This window comes from Anopheles merus, chromosome 2L (assembly GCF_017562075.2).
Source record: "Anopheles merus strain MAF chromosome 2L, AmerM5.1, whole genome shotgun sequence".
NCBI lineage: Eukaryota > Metazoa > Arthropoda > Insecta > Diptera > Culicidae > Anopheles > Anopheles merus.
Genome location: NC_054083.1, coordinates 14456609 through 14471275, shown reverse-complemented (window position 1 = coordinate 14471275; position 14667 = coordinate 14456609). Strand labels below are relative to the sequence as shown.

Here is a 14667-nt window from a genome sequence, read left to right as displayed (position 1 = left end):
AAAACAGCTCGTAAAAGTAGCACTAGTACCGGTGGTCAACTCGTTCAACACCAAATAAAAGCACGAGGCAATAAACCGAAAAAAATGTAATTGCCTGTAGTGGTTTCCGGTGCATCTGTCTGTTTCTTTTGCTTTGACGTCACGCATAAGTGTCTTGAAATACCCCACAAACAAGAGTAGTTTGTTTGAGTTACAAAATAATTTATATTGATAACTTTAGTAATTGTTTTAATGCATAGAAATATTCGTAATTATTCGTGTTTAGTGGTTCTGTATCCTGTATCCTTTGTACGCTCAATGAACCACCTGGCGCCTCCATTGTGTAATTGAAATGGAATATTTTTGTATATAACGAGTTTTTTCTCATGACGATCAAATATAAATGCTCTAGAAAAAACTCTCTTAACGAATGAAATCTCGCATAACGTGCAAATTACTTGGTATTTGGAATACATTTTGTAGGAGGGTAATGTTGAAAATTTGTTAACGTTGATTATCTCAGACAAAGGAGAGTTCAATACAAAGAATCTTTTAATATATCATAATTTTATTGGCAGGTGTCGATGGATCATTGTTTGATGAAAAAGGTATATTTAGGTATATTGACTTGAGTTTCTAACACACTTTTTTGGATCTACTTATTACTACTATCAGTTGGAGGAGCTTCCTATGACTTCATATCAGGCTTCAGAAATGTCTAATAGTGGAACACATCGCAACCGATCTGTATCATGTTCTCTAAAATAAAAGATTTAAACAATCGACCACTTTGTCGAGAAAATAGAAATGAAGTGACAAATAAATAGTAAACTACAAATATCTTCCTAAATATTAGTATTATAAAAAAATAATTCATTGTTTCCGAAGCGTATTAGCACATAGGCAGTCCAGGAACCAATTATTTCACTTTCCATATACATCGTATGGAAAAGATAACGAGTTTTGGTATAACGAGTTAGTCTCTAGAACGGACTAAACTCTATATGAGGAATACAGTGTAATTAATATAACGTACTTTAAATAGAATAAATTTCATTAACAAAATCACTCCATAATAGTAATCAAATGATATCGTTATAAATATGACCCATGTATAGTTTAACAATTTGGTTTTAAATAACCATGCAAAGTGGCTACATTTATTTCTAATTCTGATTTCATAAATCGTTAAAAAATATTATACATAAAAAGAAATATTTTTATGAAATGAAAAATAATACCAATATATATAATTTTCATAGCTTTTTGCGAGCTTTTGGGTTGAAGTTAATGACTTGAAGTAAAATAAATATTTTCAATGTTTGGGTAATCCAAAAACTTAATCTACAAAAACCCCTTACCTGTGCAATCAACACCTTTTTTGCTTCTTTCATGTTGATTTATCCATTAATCGAGTATAAAATGGTTCGCGCGCACGGACACTTTCATGGTCGAACAGTTCGCTCATCGAACGAACTCATTCGAAGTGAAACCTAGTCAGGTCAATAAACGGCACCGTACACGATGCCACGCTTGCGCTCCCATGCTCCATTTCGGCGTGTTACTGTTTAAGGCCACTAGCGTTGAAAATACAGTCCAGTTCTGACGGTGATGAACAAGGGTTGGTGAGTTTCCTTTTTCTTCTTCTTTTTGTTTGTGCGCAACGAGACAGGACGTTGAGGTGTTGTGTGTTGACATTCGGTACAACGCGTGGACGACTATTCATGCGACATTCTAATATGCAATTATCACCATTGCGTACGCGGTTGTACTCGCTGTTGTGATAGTGGTTTACAACAAAACAAAGGGAAGACCAAAAACACCAGGAATAGGCACTAACGAACGAAATAATGCTACACGACACTTCCGTATACTAGCTTTACTTTTCTGCACTGACGAACAGTAGATGGATTTGGTATCCAAAATGGAACCTGACTGACACACCTTATGACGTGTTTCATTCACGGCCGTTGAAATGTTACAGTTTGCGTACATTTCTGCAGTGTGATATATGTGCGCTCCAGTTTTTGTTTTGTTTTATTATATAAAAAACGTACTACACGATGTCCACAATATCTTCAGTTGCTACGTTTGCATACACGGAATCTATATTATGGGTTATCTTTTTTATGCGTTTACTTGTTAGTATATGTTATGTTTACTTCACTTTTTGATGGTTGGCTTTTGATTAAGTTTTGTTTGGTTTTGTTTGCATGTTTGTTTGTTTGTTTAACGTTTTTAGTGATTATTTTGTCCGTTTAGTTTATGTTGCTTTATTGTTTGACGTGATGTACTTTAAGGTTAGATGTTGCGATACCGTCCACACTAGTAATATGCCTTTCCGGTAAGCATTCCGCCTCTCCTGCAGTATCCATCGTTCAAGGTTATTTTCGTATGCTATGCTTTTTAGTTTGCTTTATTAAAATATTTTTCCCAATAAATATGCTTTCTGCTTCCTTGTTTTGGGCTTTTAGTTTCGCTTTCCCGTGTTTTAGTTTATCATGCTTGTCTTTTGTTTAGAGTTATGTTTTACGTGTTACGTGGTAGTGGTAGAGTTCTGTTTCCGCATTCAGCGCGCTAGACGTTCCGATTAATATTGCACTAGATTAGATCCACTTATTGTATCGTATATGTTAGATGCGATTGCTTCTCCATTGCGGTCGGTACCGGCTACCGGCTGAATCGTGGTGTGGATCCCGTCCGATCGTCCCCGTGATCGCTTGGCACACTTTGCAGTCGTATACGAGCCCGTGCTCGTCGATACTCTTCTCACACTCACCACTCACTCACGACCCAACGCGCACTTCGTGACGTCTTCCGTATCTTCAAGCCGACATACACACTCTCTCCTTTTCTCTCTACTGGTAAGCTCCGTGGCATCTCCTGTTACTGCCGCTACTGTTCCTATGCACCGTGCTAGGCGCTGCCACCGCCAGTATCGGCACCTCTTGCTACGGTTTGTATCAGTGCTGCTCGAACCCGAGCGATGTTTGCCGGTAACCGCAGCCTCCATACCCGTTTCCGGCGTCCGATGAGATTGTTTCTAAAAAAATTTGGCCGTCCACGTGCGTAACGATGCTGTTGCGCCCGGGTCGTCCTTGGCACTTCGTTGGATATTGTTATGTTCGCGCTAGGTTCACCATCCTTGCCACCACGGAAGCTGTTCCCTCCTGTTGCTCCGTCCCCCTGCTCTATCTTACGATGGGCGGTAACGTCCTCGCTGGTGCTGTTGCTGTCGCTTCCGCTAGTTCCATTACGGCTAACCGCTACAACACTACGCCGGCGACGACGACGTCGCCCCAGGCGCTACTAACTGTGCTGCTCCACCAGACAGCTGATGGTGTCGGACGTAATTGCACCGCCACCACCGCCGGTGCCGCCGCCGCCGCCACCACTGCCGCTGCCGCGTGCCTGCCAGCGGGACACGGGCGCATTCAGTGGGCGCGAGCGGCTAAAGTTGCCGCATCAATTGGCACCGTTGTAGTGTTTCGGCGAGTCCTTCGACACCATGTAGGTCGGGATGGCGTGGATCGGCGTGTCGCGTGCGAACGTGTACTGCGTCTTGGTTTGCGTGGACGTGCTGGAACCGCCGGAACTGGTGTGGGTAAGCGTCACCAGCACCGCCAGCACGCTGAACAGGGCTAGCGCAAGGAAGACGGTCATCACGATGCAGACGATGCGCTTGCGCTTCTTGGACGATTCGGTATCGTCGTCGAAGCTGCTGCCCGCCAGCTTCTTGTCGGCAAACTTTCGTCGGCCCTTGCGCGACGCACCGAGCGACTTCTGGCGGTTCATCTGGTACGTCTTCATGATCACGCCGTAGTTGATGTCCATGATGTCCATCGGGATGGGCGAAATGTCTGTCGTCCGGCCGATGTCGTCCAGCATCAGGTTGGAGGACAGCTTGCGCGACGCCTTGTATATCTTGTCCGCTTCCTCCGGCGTGAAGGCCATGCTGTCCTTGCGGTACGGGCTGCCGGTCGCACTGATGATGGCCGGTGGCGGCGGCTCCAGATCGACGATGAAGCTCTTCGACTTTTTCGCTTTAAAGTTTTCCCGCGCATCCTGCCGCCCGTTCTTGTAGCGCAGCGAGTAGGACTTTTTCTGATCGAAGATGGGCGACTTCTGCGGCTTGAAGTCGTCCAGGAACGGCGGGTTCGGGCTGAGCAGGTGCGCGTTCGAGTGCTGGATGAGGGAGCGCCGAAAGCTGCCCCCGCCGCTCCCACCCACGTACGGCAGTGCCTGGTCGAGGCTGGTGGTGCTGTTCTTCTGGTTGTACTTCTTGCTGTTCTGCCGGCTGACAAAGTCCGAGAACGATTCGCCCTTCTTGTCCGTGCGGCTGTTGCTGCGCGACCGATAGATCTCGTTCTCCAGCGACGCGTTGGCCGAGCTGAACTTTTTCGCTTCGCGCGGGCTCCGGTCCACCACCTCCGCCGGGATGTCGTCGCCGAGCGAGTGAAACTTCACCGAGTCCCGCCGGAGAAAGGCCGCATTGCGCTTCTGCTGATCGTTGAACGAGCGATGCATATGGCAGTTGCGCCGGTTGGCACTCACGTTCGGCGAGTGTTGGCGGTAGCTGGCCGCGGCAGCGGCGGCCGCTGCTGCCACCGTCAGCTCCTCATCCTCGTCCTCGCCGCCACCGCTGCTGACGCCGCCGCCACTGTCCTGCTTGACGAGGTACTCGCGCGGGTAGATATGCGTGTGCCGCACGCTGCTGTGCCGGATGATCGGTGCGGCCACAATCTCGTCCGGGTTGGAGCCACCGCTGTTGCTGCGCGAATGGAACGAGGTGGCTTTGCGCAGCTGATGCATCGAGGGCGAGTAGACGTGCAGCGTGTCCGAGCGGCGAAACTGCTTCCGCGCGATGCTCCACGGATCCTCCACCTTGAGCGAGGTCGGCGAGGCTTCGCTGCGAAAGAACACCTTCGGGTCGGGCGAGTGCTTCTGCATAGAGATCGGGGACAGCCGCTCGACCGGGCTGTGGTGCACGATCAGGCTGTTGTCGAGCATGATCGGACTGCTCCCACCCGTAGCACTCCCGCTGCCACCTTCGCGGCTTCCACTAACGGATCCTCCACCGCCACCAGGGCCACCACCACCACCAGGTCCACCGGCTCCACCACTGCCCGGCGAGTAGTTGTCGATGCGCATCGAAACAGTGCGATCGGCCGACTTCAGCTTCGGCGGGCGCTTCTTGCTGATCTCCATCATGTCGAGGATGGCCGGGTCCTGGTGCGTGCTTGCCGACACCTTCGCCATGATCGCTGGCCTGCGCTGCGCCCACGTCCCGCTCGCTGTCCGCGCCGGTGCGTTCTGGCCCCGGGGATACCTGCGTGTCGATGCTATTGCGGCCACTGGCTAGGCGCTGCTAGTACTGTGCAACAGTACTAGCGCGACCCGCGGATTACACGTGAAGAGGTGGCCGCCCTCGCAGCTAGACGGTTGCGCTTGGACTGGAGCGCCGACCCCGGAACGGAATGCGAACGGAAACGGCACGGAAAACGGCCGGCCGGATGGTACTCGGACAACACACACACAACACAACAGCAGCCTTGCACGCGTTAGCCTCGGACCACCGTGGAGCTCACGAGCGGATCGACTGTCTAGCGCACGGCGGCAGTGAAGCAGCAGCAGCAGCAGCTACGGTGACACGTGCACCAGTGCAACCCAGCCAACCTGTACCGTAGCCGCTCGGAGCGCAACAACATCGGAATACGACCGTGGCACCGGCGGGAGGGATACTCATTTGGCAGGGTTGGGCCGGGGGCGCTTTGCTGCTCGCTCGCCCTACAGTATTACCAGCAGTGTCACAAACACGACTATCACTACGTATATGGGTATGATTATTGTCACCATGCGGAACCGATTCTCAGTCACCACGGGCCAGAAAACGGGAGGAGCTGGTGTCTTGTTTCAAGCTGCCGCTGCTGCACAGGGAGGCACGTCCGGAGAAGCGTTGTAGCGGTGAAATGGCTGTGGCTCACTGTGCGACACTGTGACACTGGATAAGGATTTATCGTAGGCTGAGTGATACAAGCATGTGCTATGTGTTGAGGTGTCTTAACGGAGGAAGGTAAATCAAATGAAGCGTTCAACCTTAAAACACTGTGCGTGAATACTGGAAGCAAAGCGCTGCAAAAAAGCAAAAAGTAATTAACCTTTACTGACGGCAATAAACTGCTTTTATTATTAGTCCGACGATGATGCTGGTGTTGGGCGATCGAGGTGGGCAATGGAAATAGCAAACTATCTTTTTTTAAAAGTTTTACTTACACAAGTTCAGATATTGGTAATGTACTAATCAAACTTCCTACTAATCAAGTTATGCTCTTATGAAGTGTTTTTGATGTGTTGTAAATAAATAGATGGTAATTCTTGAGCGTGTTACAGTATGTATGCTTTTAGACCTTCAGATATATCGCGATAGTAAGTAGTAAGTATCGCAGTATTAAACCATTTTGCAACAGGTAGGCACAAAAACAAGGCACCCGGAATCGACGGAATCGTAGCTGAACTGGTCAAATATGGAGGTGCACAAACGAGATTCATCAAATTGTTGTCGAGGTGTGGGATAGCTAGTCGATGCCTTGTGATTGGAATCTCGGCATTATGTACCCCATATACAAGAAGGGGATAGGTTCGACTGCAACAACTACAGGGGTATCATGGTGTTGAAAACCAAAATATTTTTCATGATCCTGCAGGATCTGCTTGTCTCTTACGTTGTCGGAAACTATCAAACAGGATTCCGAAACGGAAAATCAACCACTGATCAAATCTTAAACATAAAGCAGATCTTGGAGAAGATGGCAGATGACAAAACATGTACCATCTCTTCATTGATTCCAAAGCTACATATGATAACACAGACAGGGTAAAACTGTACGACGCTACGAGCTCTTTTGGAATCCAGGTCAAACTGATAAGACTAGTTTAGAACGCCTATTGCCAACTTCATTTGCCAGCTGAAGGTGAATGGAAAACTATAATGTCCTTTTGCTACCACCAAAGGTCTGCGCCAGGGGGACGAGCTTTTCTGTCTCCTTTTAATCTTGGCGTTAGACAGGGCCATGCAGGACTCGAGGTTAGAAACTTCGGCAACCATTTTCTATAAGGCAATCCAGATCCTGGTATACGCTGGAGATATAGACAGCATTGGTCTGCGGCTCTCCTATGTAGCAGAAGCCAACCAAGGGATCGAGCAGGCGGCAAAGAACCTCGGATTGCAGATAAACGAGGCAAAGACCAAACTGATGATGGCAACATCAGCCACCCTACCAACATCAAATCCAAACTTACGTAGGCGTGACGTACAGATAGGTGAACGCACTTTTGAAGTCGTCTCACAATTCACCTATCTTGGGTCAAAGGTCAGCAACGACAATAAGCATGGAAGCTGAGTTGCGCACAAGGATGCTGGCTGCCAACCGGGCATTCTAGAGCCTAAAAATCAGTTCACACCTAAGAACCTGTCGCGACGGACGAAGCTGGGACTATATAGTACCTATACAGTACCAGTACTCACATACGCCTCTGAGACATGAACACTGTCCAAATCTGACAAAACCCTCTTAGCCGCGAGAGGAAGATGCTCAGAAGGATACTTGGCCCCGTATGTGTTGAAGGACAATGGAGGAGCCGCTATAATGACGAGCTATACGAGATGTACGGCGACCTCACTGTCGTACAGCGTATCAAGCTCGCCAGACTCCGGTTGGCTGGCCATGTTGTACGCATGGAAACGGACGACCCAGCCCGTAAAGTCTTTTTAGGCCGTTCACAAGGACAGAGGAGGCGTGGTAGGCCCGAATTGAGGTGGCAAGATGGGGTGGATGCGTCCGCCATTAAGGCCGGGATAACGGACTGGCAGACGAAGGCGCGAGACCGTGAGCGGTTTCGGACACTCCTGAGGCAGGCCAAGACCGCCAAGTGGTTAAGTTAGTAAGCAATCCTTAAGCTCTTCTGTTACTGCTTGAAGTACTTGTCATCAACCATTATTTAATCTACACTGAACACAGGTGTTCAACAGCTACATATTGCAGACAATCAAATTACAACGGGCTACATTTTCGCTTGCCTTATCAAACTGTGACACATGAATTCGGATGGCTCGCTAAAGAATAAGAGCTAGGTAATTGTTGTAGGAGTGATCGATTTGCAATAATCAATCATCGCTACGGCTAGCACGAGAAAGAGTGTGAACGCAATTCTAAGTCTGTGACATTTTGGATAATGAGGGTATTATATGATCATAAATCAATCGTTAAACATATTTGAAAAATCGAATAGCTTGTTTCAATGGTAGTTTTGCCCACTCAACTGTCTGGTGTTGCAAGAAAACGTTCTCTAACGATTGCATCAAAGAAGAATGCCTAATGCAATTGTCGTTTGTACAAATACTGAGTGTTTTAGTTTCATTCGTGTATAATTCAGATTATGGCCCATTTTATGGAATAAATTAAACAAGCTACAATTTCAGCCCGTGTCATATGAATTTTTGTTCTTTCCATACCCAAATGTTAACGTTAATATAGCCAAGAAAGGACTGATGGAACTAAAAAAGCATAATTTTTGGGGCATGTTCGTGTTGCTTTAAATAAACCGGAACACCGTAAAGTGCAAATGCACAAACACAAGTCTTCATAAAGGAAACGAATTTCTGTTTAAGGGTAAAAGCATGATGTTGCATAAATCAACACACGATGGAAGCAGAATGCATTCGATCGACCGGCAAAATGGAACGGAAACAGAAATGGACGAACCAGAAAGACTCCGGAAAAATGGTGAACCAACAGGATGCACAGCAAACCAAAACGCTAGCTTTTTAACTGGCTGGCTGCACTGTCATGGCATGGATTATCTTACTCGGTTGCCTGGCATGCTGGCACTTTTACTGCTCCGTTTTCTTTTCCTTCACTTGCGGCTGTCACATCGTAAAGATTACCGTGGTACGAGGCGCTTTCTGTGACAAGTCGTTATCGATAAAATGTGGGATTTACCATTTCATCACGGTATATGATATGATAGAGCCCGTATTTAGCATTTCCCATCCCCTACCCACGCGTGGAAGGTAGTGCAGTGGTTGCAAATGGTCCGCAAAGACGTTTAAGGGAAGACATAATTTATGAATATGATTCTGACGGAGGGTGGTGCTTTTGCACGAGTTGTTGTCCCCATAAGACCATTAGCAAACGGGTAAGGTCATAAAAAAATATAAAAAAATGGCAAGCAGTCGTAAATCGAGCTTAAGACGGTTGATTAGCGTGTAAAGTTGATTGCAGTATTTCGTGAAAACCCTCAAATCATGGCCTATTTTATTCATTTTCTGGACAGTGAAGTAAAAAATTCATAAAAATAATTGAGGATTTACGGGCGTCTTACAGCTAGCCACTTATTCATTCACCACAACGAACGTGATACCTTCTATTGCGTCACAGCATTTACGATAAAAGAAGAAAAAAAAAACATGTTGGCTTATGCACAGAGCTACCATCACATTGGACGTGCAGTCTTTTCAATAAGTAATGGACTATACCGGGCACATATTAATGCAAGATCCTTGCCAGCTGCAGTGCACATGTGAGTGCAGTCGAGGTTAAGATCTTTGACAATGCAGTAACGTACCGTTTGGTATTTCCCTATCCTCAACGCTTGTGGGTTACAGCCTTACTGTGTATCGTTTCATACCCACAGAGAGCGAGAGAGTGTTTGTAGTGTGCAATCAGACAGCCACCGAATTACCGAAGCCCGAAAGAAGCGCCCGTGTGGTCTGTGGCATCGGTGGTTTTCCTCCCCGGAGGGTGGCACCAAACACCACGTTCTTGCCAGTGCTACTTTTATGCCCAAGTGTAAAGAAACAATGAAACAGTTTGCAGCACGACAATGACGGGCCCGAGCCCGTTTATTGATATTACGTAAACCGCATAGTTCACCTAAATTCAATTTTGAGGCTGATAAAGTTCAACAAAAGCTATTTCCCTCTAGTCACACGGCAACGGGGGCTGCCCGTGCTTGCAGAGCGGGCGGACCGAAAGCGGAGCCGTACACGTTCCACCAAGGCGAGCTGCATAGTTTCGGCTACCGTGCATGGCAAAGGAGGAGTGGCTTATCGTTGGAGGCTATAAAACCGAACGAGCAGCCTCTTGTGCTGCAACCAGGTCGCGAACATTGGCTCGGAGACATCGTGCACACGCTTTCTTTGGCGGAAAGGAAAGCATTGTGCGTTAGGGGCCTTGTGTTTGTTCAGGGGAGGGAAGATTTGCGTTGGCGAACAATCTGTTACTCGGCACTTGTTGGCTTCTGATGCTCGGAATCGATAGCACCATGTGGTTGGTACATTGTAATGCGGTATAAAAGGTTGTGTGAAATATTGTTTGCAGTGTAAAAAAAAGAATCTTAATGTTTCTATGCTCATAATGGTTATATCGCGTATAATCGATGAATATGAAAGCATAGTGACGTATGGTAACATATTTGTGCTACACCCACTCAGTTTGTTCATGTTATAGAGCAGGTCTTTCGGCAGAAATAGAACTATGATATTTATATCTTAATTTCAAATCTAGTTATTCATTGCAAAATTATTCATGTAGGAAATTTTCTTCTGATCTGTTGAACGATTACGCTTTAAAGTTTAAAGTTTAAACCATTTCAATCATGTTTAAAAAAAGTTTATTTATTTATTTATTTATTATAGAGTATCGAGCCTCCATGGCCTACATACACAATTAAAACTAATGTCTTATAAACTATGTGTTCCTAAAATTAGACGTAATGCAATCTCGAATGACGCTAGTACATTTCGGTACACTAAAGTTGACCACAAAATCAAATACTAAGTTTTATAATGCATGTCGTGATAGGTTACTCTGTTACTGAAACCATGCCAAAATCGTTTTATTTTAATTAATAATTAACAAGGTATGGAATGTTAATTTTGAAACCAACATTATCGTTGGGGAGACGAAAGGCTATTCGTCAACACTCAAAATTAATAGAATGCGCTAGGATGAATTATCGGCTCGCTTGGAGGAATTATTCGAAAAATTATCAGATTGGCCAATTTAGAATTAAATTCTAGGAATAAACATGATTAAAAAATATTGGTCAATTATTTACGCACTCTAACGTTAAACAAGACAACCTGCGTAGAACAGTTTTATAAAACTACCAGTAAGAGTAATAATATTTTCCATGTAATTTTATTTGCATTGGGCAGCATCGTAGCGTTGTAAGAAAATACTTCAAAGGCGTTCAAGTTCATAATCACAAACCCTAGCTTCTGTCAACTATAACCTACAGAAGAAAGTATAATGAATGGCATCCGCCGGGCAGACGCAGCGGAAGCCAGGGGCAAAAGTTTTAATGTAAAAAGTTAAATGAAATGATGAGGACGAATTAATAAAAGCTCGCAACACAATGCGCACACACCCGTGTCAATGGTTTGAAGTCCGCTTAAAGATTGAGCCGTCTAACTTCTCTCTTCTTTATTTGAAACATTGCTGACCGGTGCGTCGCAAAAGATTTGTGACGCTGTTTATCCATTCGCTGAGCCGAAACTCTACAAAGCGTCCGGAAAAGAATTTGAATCTGTTGGCGAGGTTTATTTACTGGTTAGCGCATGACGGGCCCGAAGGGCTGCTTGAGGTTTGCATTGATGAATGGATTTTTGATTGAATTTAATTGAGAACAAGCTTTTCTCTGAATGTGGGTCGTCTATTGTTGACAAATGGTCCTGGTTTAGGATAAGGGGAAGGGTATGGGTGGGCTAAACGGAGCCACACAGCGACGATGATAAATGTCTTTGGCGATAGTGACTGTCTCAAGGACTTGAATTCACCGACAGAACTGCTCAAAGTCTTTATGTTCTATATTTCATCTCATCAAAAACGGGTTTGAACCTTTTATTGCGTTCTTATTTAGTAACGGGAGGAATGTAAAAAACCGCGTGTAATGAGCTTACAGCTTTTGCGAGGGATCGAATGTCAAGTTGTGATTATGTCAAGCCCATCAAACATTCGCACTCGTTCTAGCGCTTTAGGCCATTAGTAGCCATTAAATATTTAAGTGCAAATAAATAAATTCGGTAAAAGTTTCAAGCTTCAAACGAGTCGAGATGACAGACGGCTGGCGGAAAGCGAACGAAGATACATCATTGTTAAAACAAGCATCCGTCCACTATGCTTGTGGGACTGCGGCCGATAGATGAACGAGCCGGTAATGACGTTGTCACGGGGTGATGGCAACGGGAACAACTAATGGACCGGTAGGCACTGGTGGTGAAAACCCACGTCAACAAGCGATGCCCAAAAGCTGGCAATGCTGGCCTTAAATTGTGGTCCCGAGCGTTATCGTGTCAGCGGGCCACCCCATTTCCGGATCAGGCTGTCGGGATGGTATTGGCCGTCGGACCTGACATGACTGATGGCTTCCCATCGAACGAATGGTTCGGCGCGAGTGTTTGTTTGTAGTTTATTTATCTTTAAATTGAATCCAAAAGCATAGGAAAGGATGAGATTAGTCAAGGTGAACTAGGAACCTACAGTGCCTACTACAGCGTTGGTAATGTTCGAACGAACCAAATTGGCAGACGATGAACGGGTATCAGCGTTACAAGATTTGGTGTTTTGCTAATGACGAGATCCACTTAGACGATTTGTAGGAGCGATGGAAAGCTTGCGGAAATAACATTAGCAAATGGGGGTTGAATTTGGTTGAAATGAAGCGAGTATTTGGACTCTAAGTTTAAGTTCTATTTCATCATCTATCAAATGGTTGTAGTATGCATGGTAACACTTTTTCTGATGATAGTTTGCAGATTATTTTATTGTCTGTTTATTGTCTGCAGTTCCTGAGCTATGGTCGAAACCACCTTCAGAATGTTTGAAGCTAAGCTGTATTTAGTGTAAATTGTACATAGCTCAAGTAATTAAGCTTATCGTTCAAACAAATGGACGAATTGAAATGATGGATTAAGCTCGTTTCCATTTTTTAAATCGAACAGCTATTAGCATTACAATTAGAGTGTAAGGCCGTGTTCGATAGTTTTCAATTGCAACGCAAACAAACGGCCCCAAAAGCCAGAAGCGGAGGAAGCAATGCAATTTGTGTGTATGTTTCAGTGCTCGCAGTTCGACTAAGGTTCGGAAATGTGTTCTTTGAAACGATAGCACAGAACTGTATGCTCGCAACAACAGCAAACAGGAAAACATATAAGCCACTGAAGCTAGAGCCGGAAGTTGTTCTGCAGATGCAACTGCTAGCCAGACGGAACGATAAATATCTGCCAGAAATATTTGCTTCTTGCGGGCAAATGGGTTCTGTTTGTTATATGAGCAATATTTCTTTCCGGTTCCGGTGAAATCTTGCCGTGTAAGAGCGCCCTGCAGTTGCTGTTAGCTGTACAACACTTATCAATAACAGTGCTTTCCGTTTCATTAATGGATCATGGTAACAGCATGGAACGCAAGAAGAAACGAGCCGGAAGCATTTAATGTTTCAAGTGTATTTCAATACGGTTCGTGGGATTTTTACTCATCGTAGTTATGTTCTATGTGTTCAAGGAAGAACGTCAAGATGGCTCTTATTTTGTTTTATATTTAGTAAAAAACTTACATTTACGAAAAAGACTTAATAACATGCCCATTGTGGGTTCGAGCCTCGTTCAGACCGTCCCACCTTTACCTCCCGTTACGTGGTTCTAATTAAGTTTCGAAAGCCTATTTAGGCTGGCAAGACAATATAGTTCGTAACACCGTAAAGAAGAAGAAGAATTTCATATTCTTTTAAATGAAACGTCCTTCTTCATTATTTCTTCTCAACCAAGATACGTGTGGATTCCCTTGATTTATTCTTAAAACAACAAGTACAGTGGGATAAAGAATGAACAACAACATCAACAATTTTTGAACAGCAACATTAACGAGTTAGCTCAATGCTCAATGCTTCACCAACATCATTTTCCATCGTAAGTATAACAAAATTGGTTCAAACAAAAACAGTTGTTTGCGTCATTTTCTGCAAACTTTTCCATGTTTTTATCGCACGAATTCCCACAAATATTTAAATAGAATATTGTTACGCTGTAATCTCTCATGGGTGGGCACGTTAAAAGAAGTGTTTGCCATTCAGCAAACGATCGCTATAAATCACATGTCAAAGCGGTATGTGTAAGCAGTTGCTAACGTCGCTCGAAAAACGTGCCAAAGTGTCACTTACGAACCATCGTCGATTTGAAGTTTGCCGTACACCAGGGGAATAAAATACGTGTCAAAAGTTAAAAAAGAGAAACAGAGCATGGTACGAAACGTTATGCATTGCATCATTGAATCGAAAGCAACACACGCGAAAAGTGTTTTCGTTGAGTTTAGTCTAATACATTTTATTTGAGCGCTCGCACAAAAGCGCTGCTTTTGGTGAATGTTGTTTATTTGTCTGTTCCGAGTGTTAGATGATGTATATGTAGTGTTGGGTAAAGTAGCACAATTAAGTGTGCTGTGCGCACACGCACATTGCCTTTAGTGTGCTGTGCGCACTGTGCGCACAGTGCGCACTTGGAACCAGTGCGGAAGTGCTAGCACAGTGCTAGCACTTTCGCACAGTGCTAGCACAGTGCTAGCACTTTCGCACAGTGCGCTCTCTGAGCACAGTGCGAAAGTGCTAGCACAGTGCTAGCACTTTCGCACAGTG

General features: G+C 45.0%; 2 protein-coding genes across 12 annotated transcripts in view; both read right to left on the bottom strand.

Moving 5' to 3' along the window:
• LOC121591439 overlaps positions 1–14667 on the bottom strand; it is a 111203-nt gene that overhangs the window by 16201 nt on the left and 80335 nt on the right. The window lies entirely within an intron of this gene.
• The window catches only part of LOC121591440, a 31407-nt gene continuing 18981 nt past the window's right edge, over positions 2242–14667 (bottom strand). For all 4 annotated transcript variants that reach the window (XM_041911921.1, XM_041911922.1, XM_041911923.1 and 1 more), the window contains exon 2: positions 2242–6111. In XM_041911921.1, the coding sequence (XP_041767855.1) occupies positions 3445–5238 (1794 nt within the window). In that variant the 5' untranslated portion in view covers positions 5239–6111 and the 3' untranslated portion in view covers positions 2242–3444. The remainder of the gene's footprint in view (positions 6112–14667) is intronic.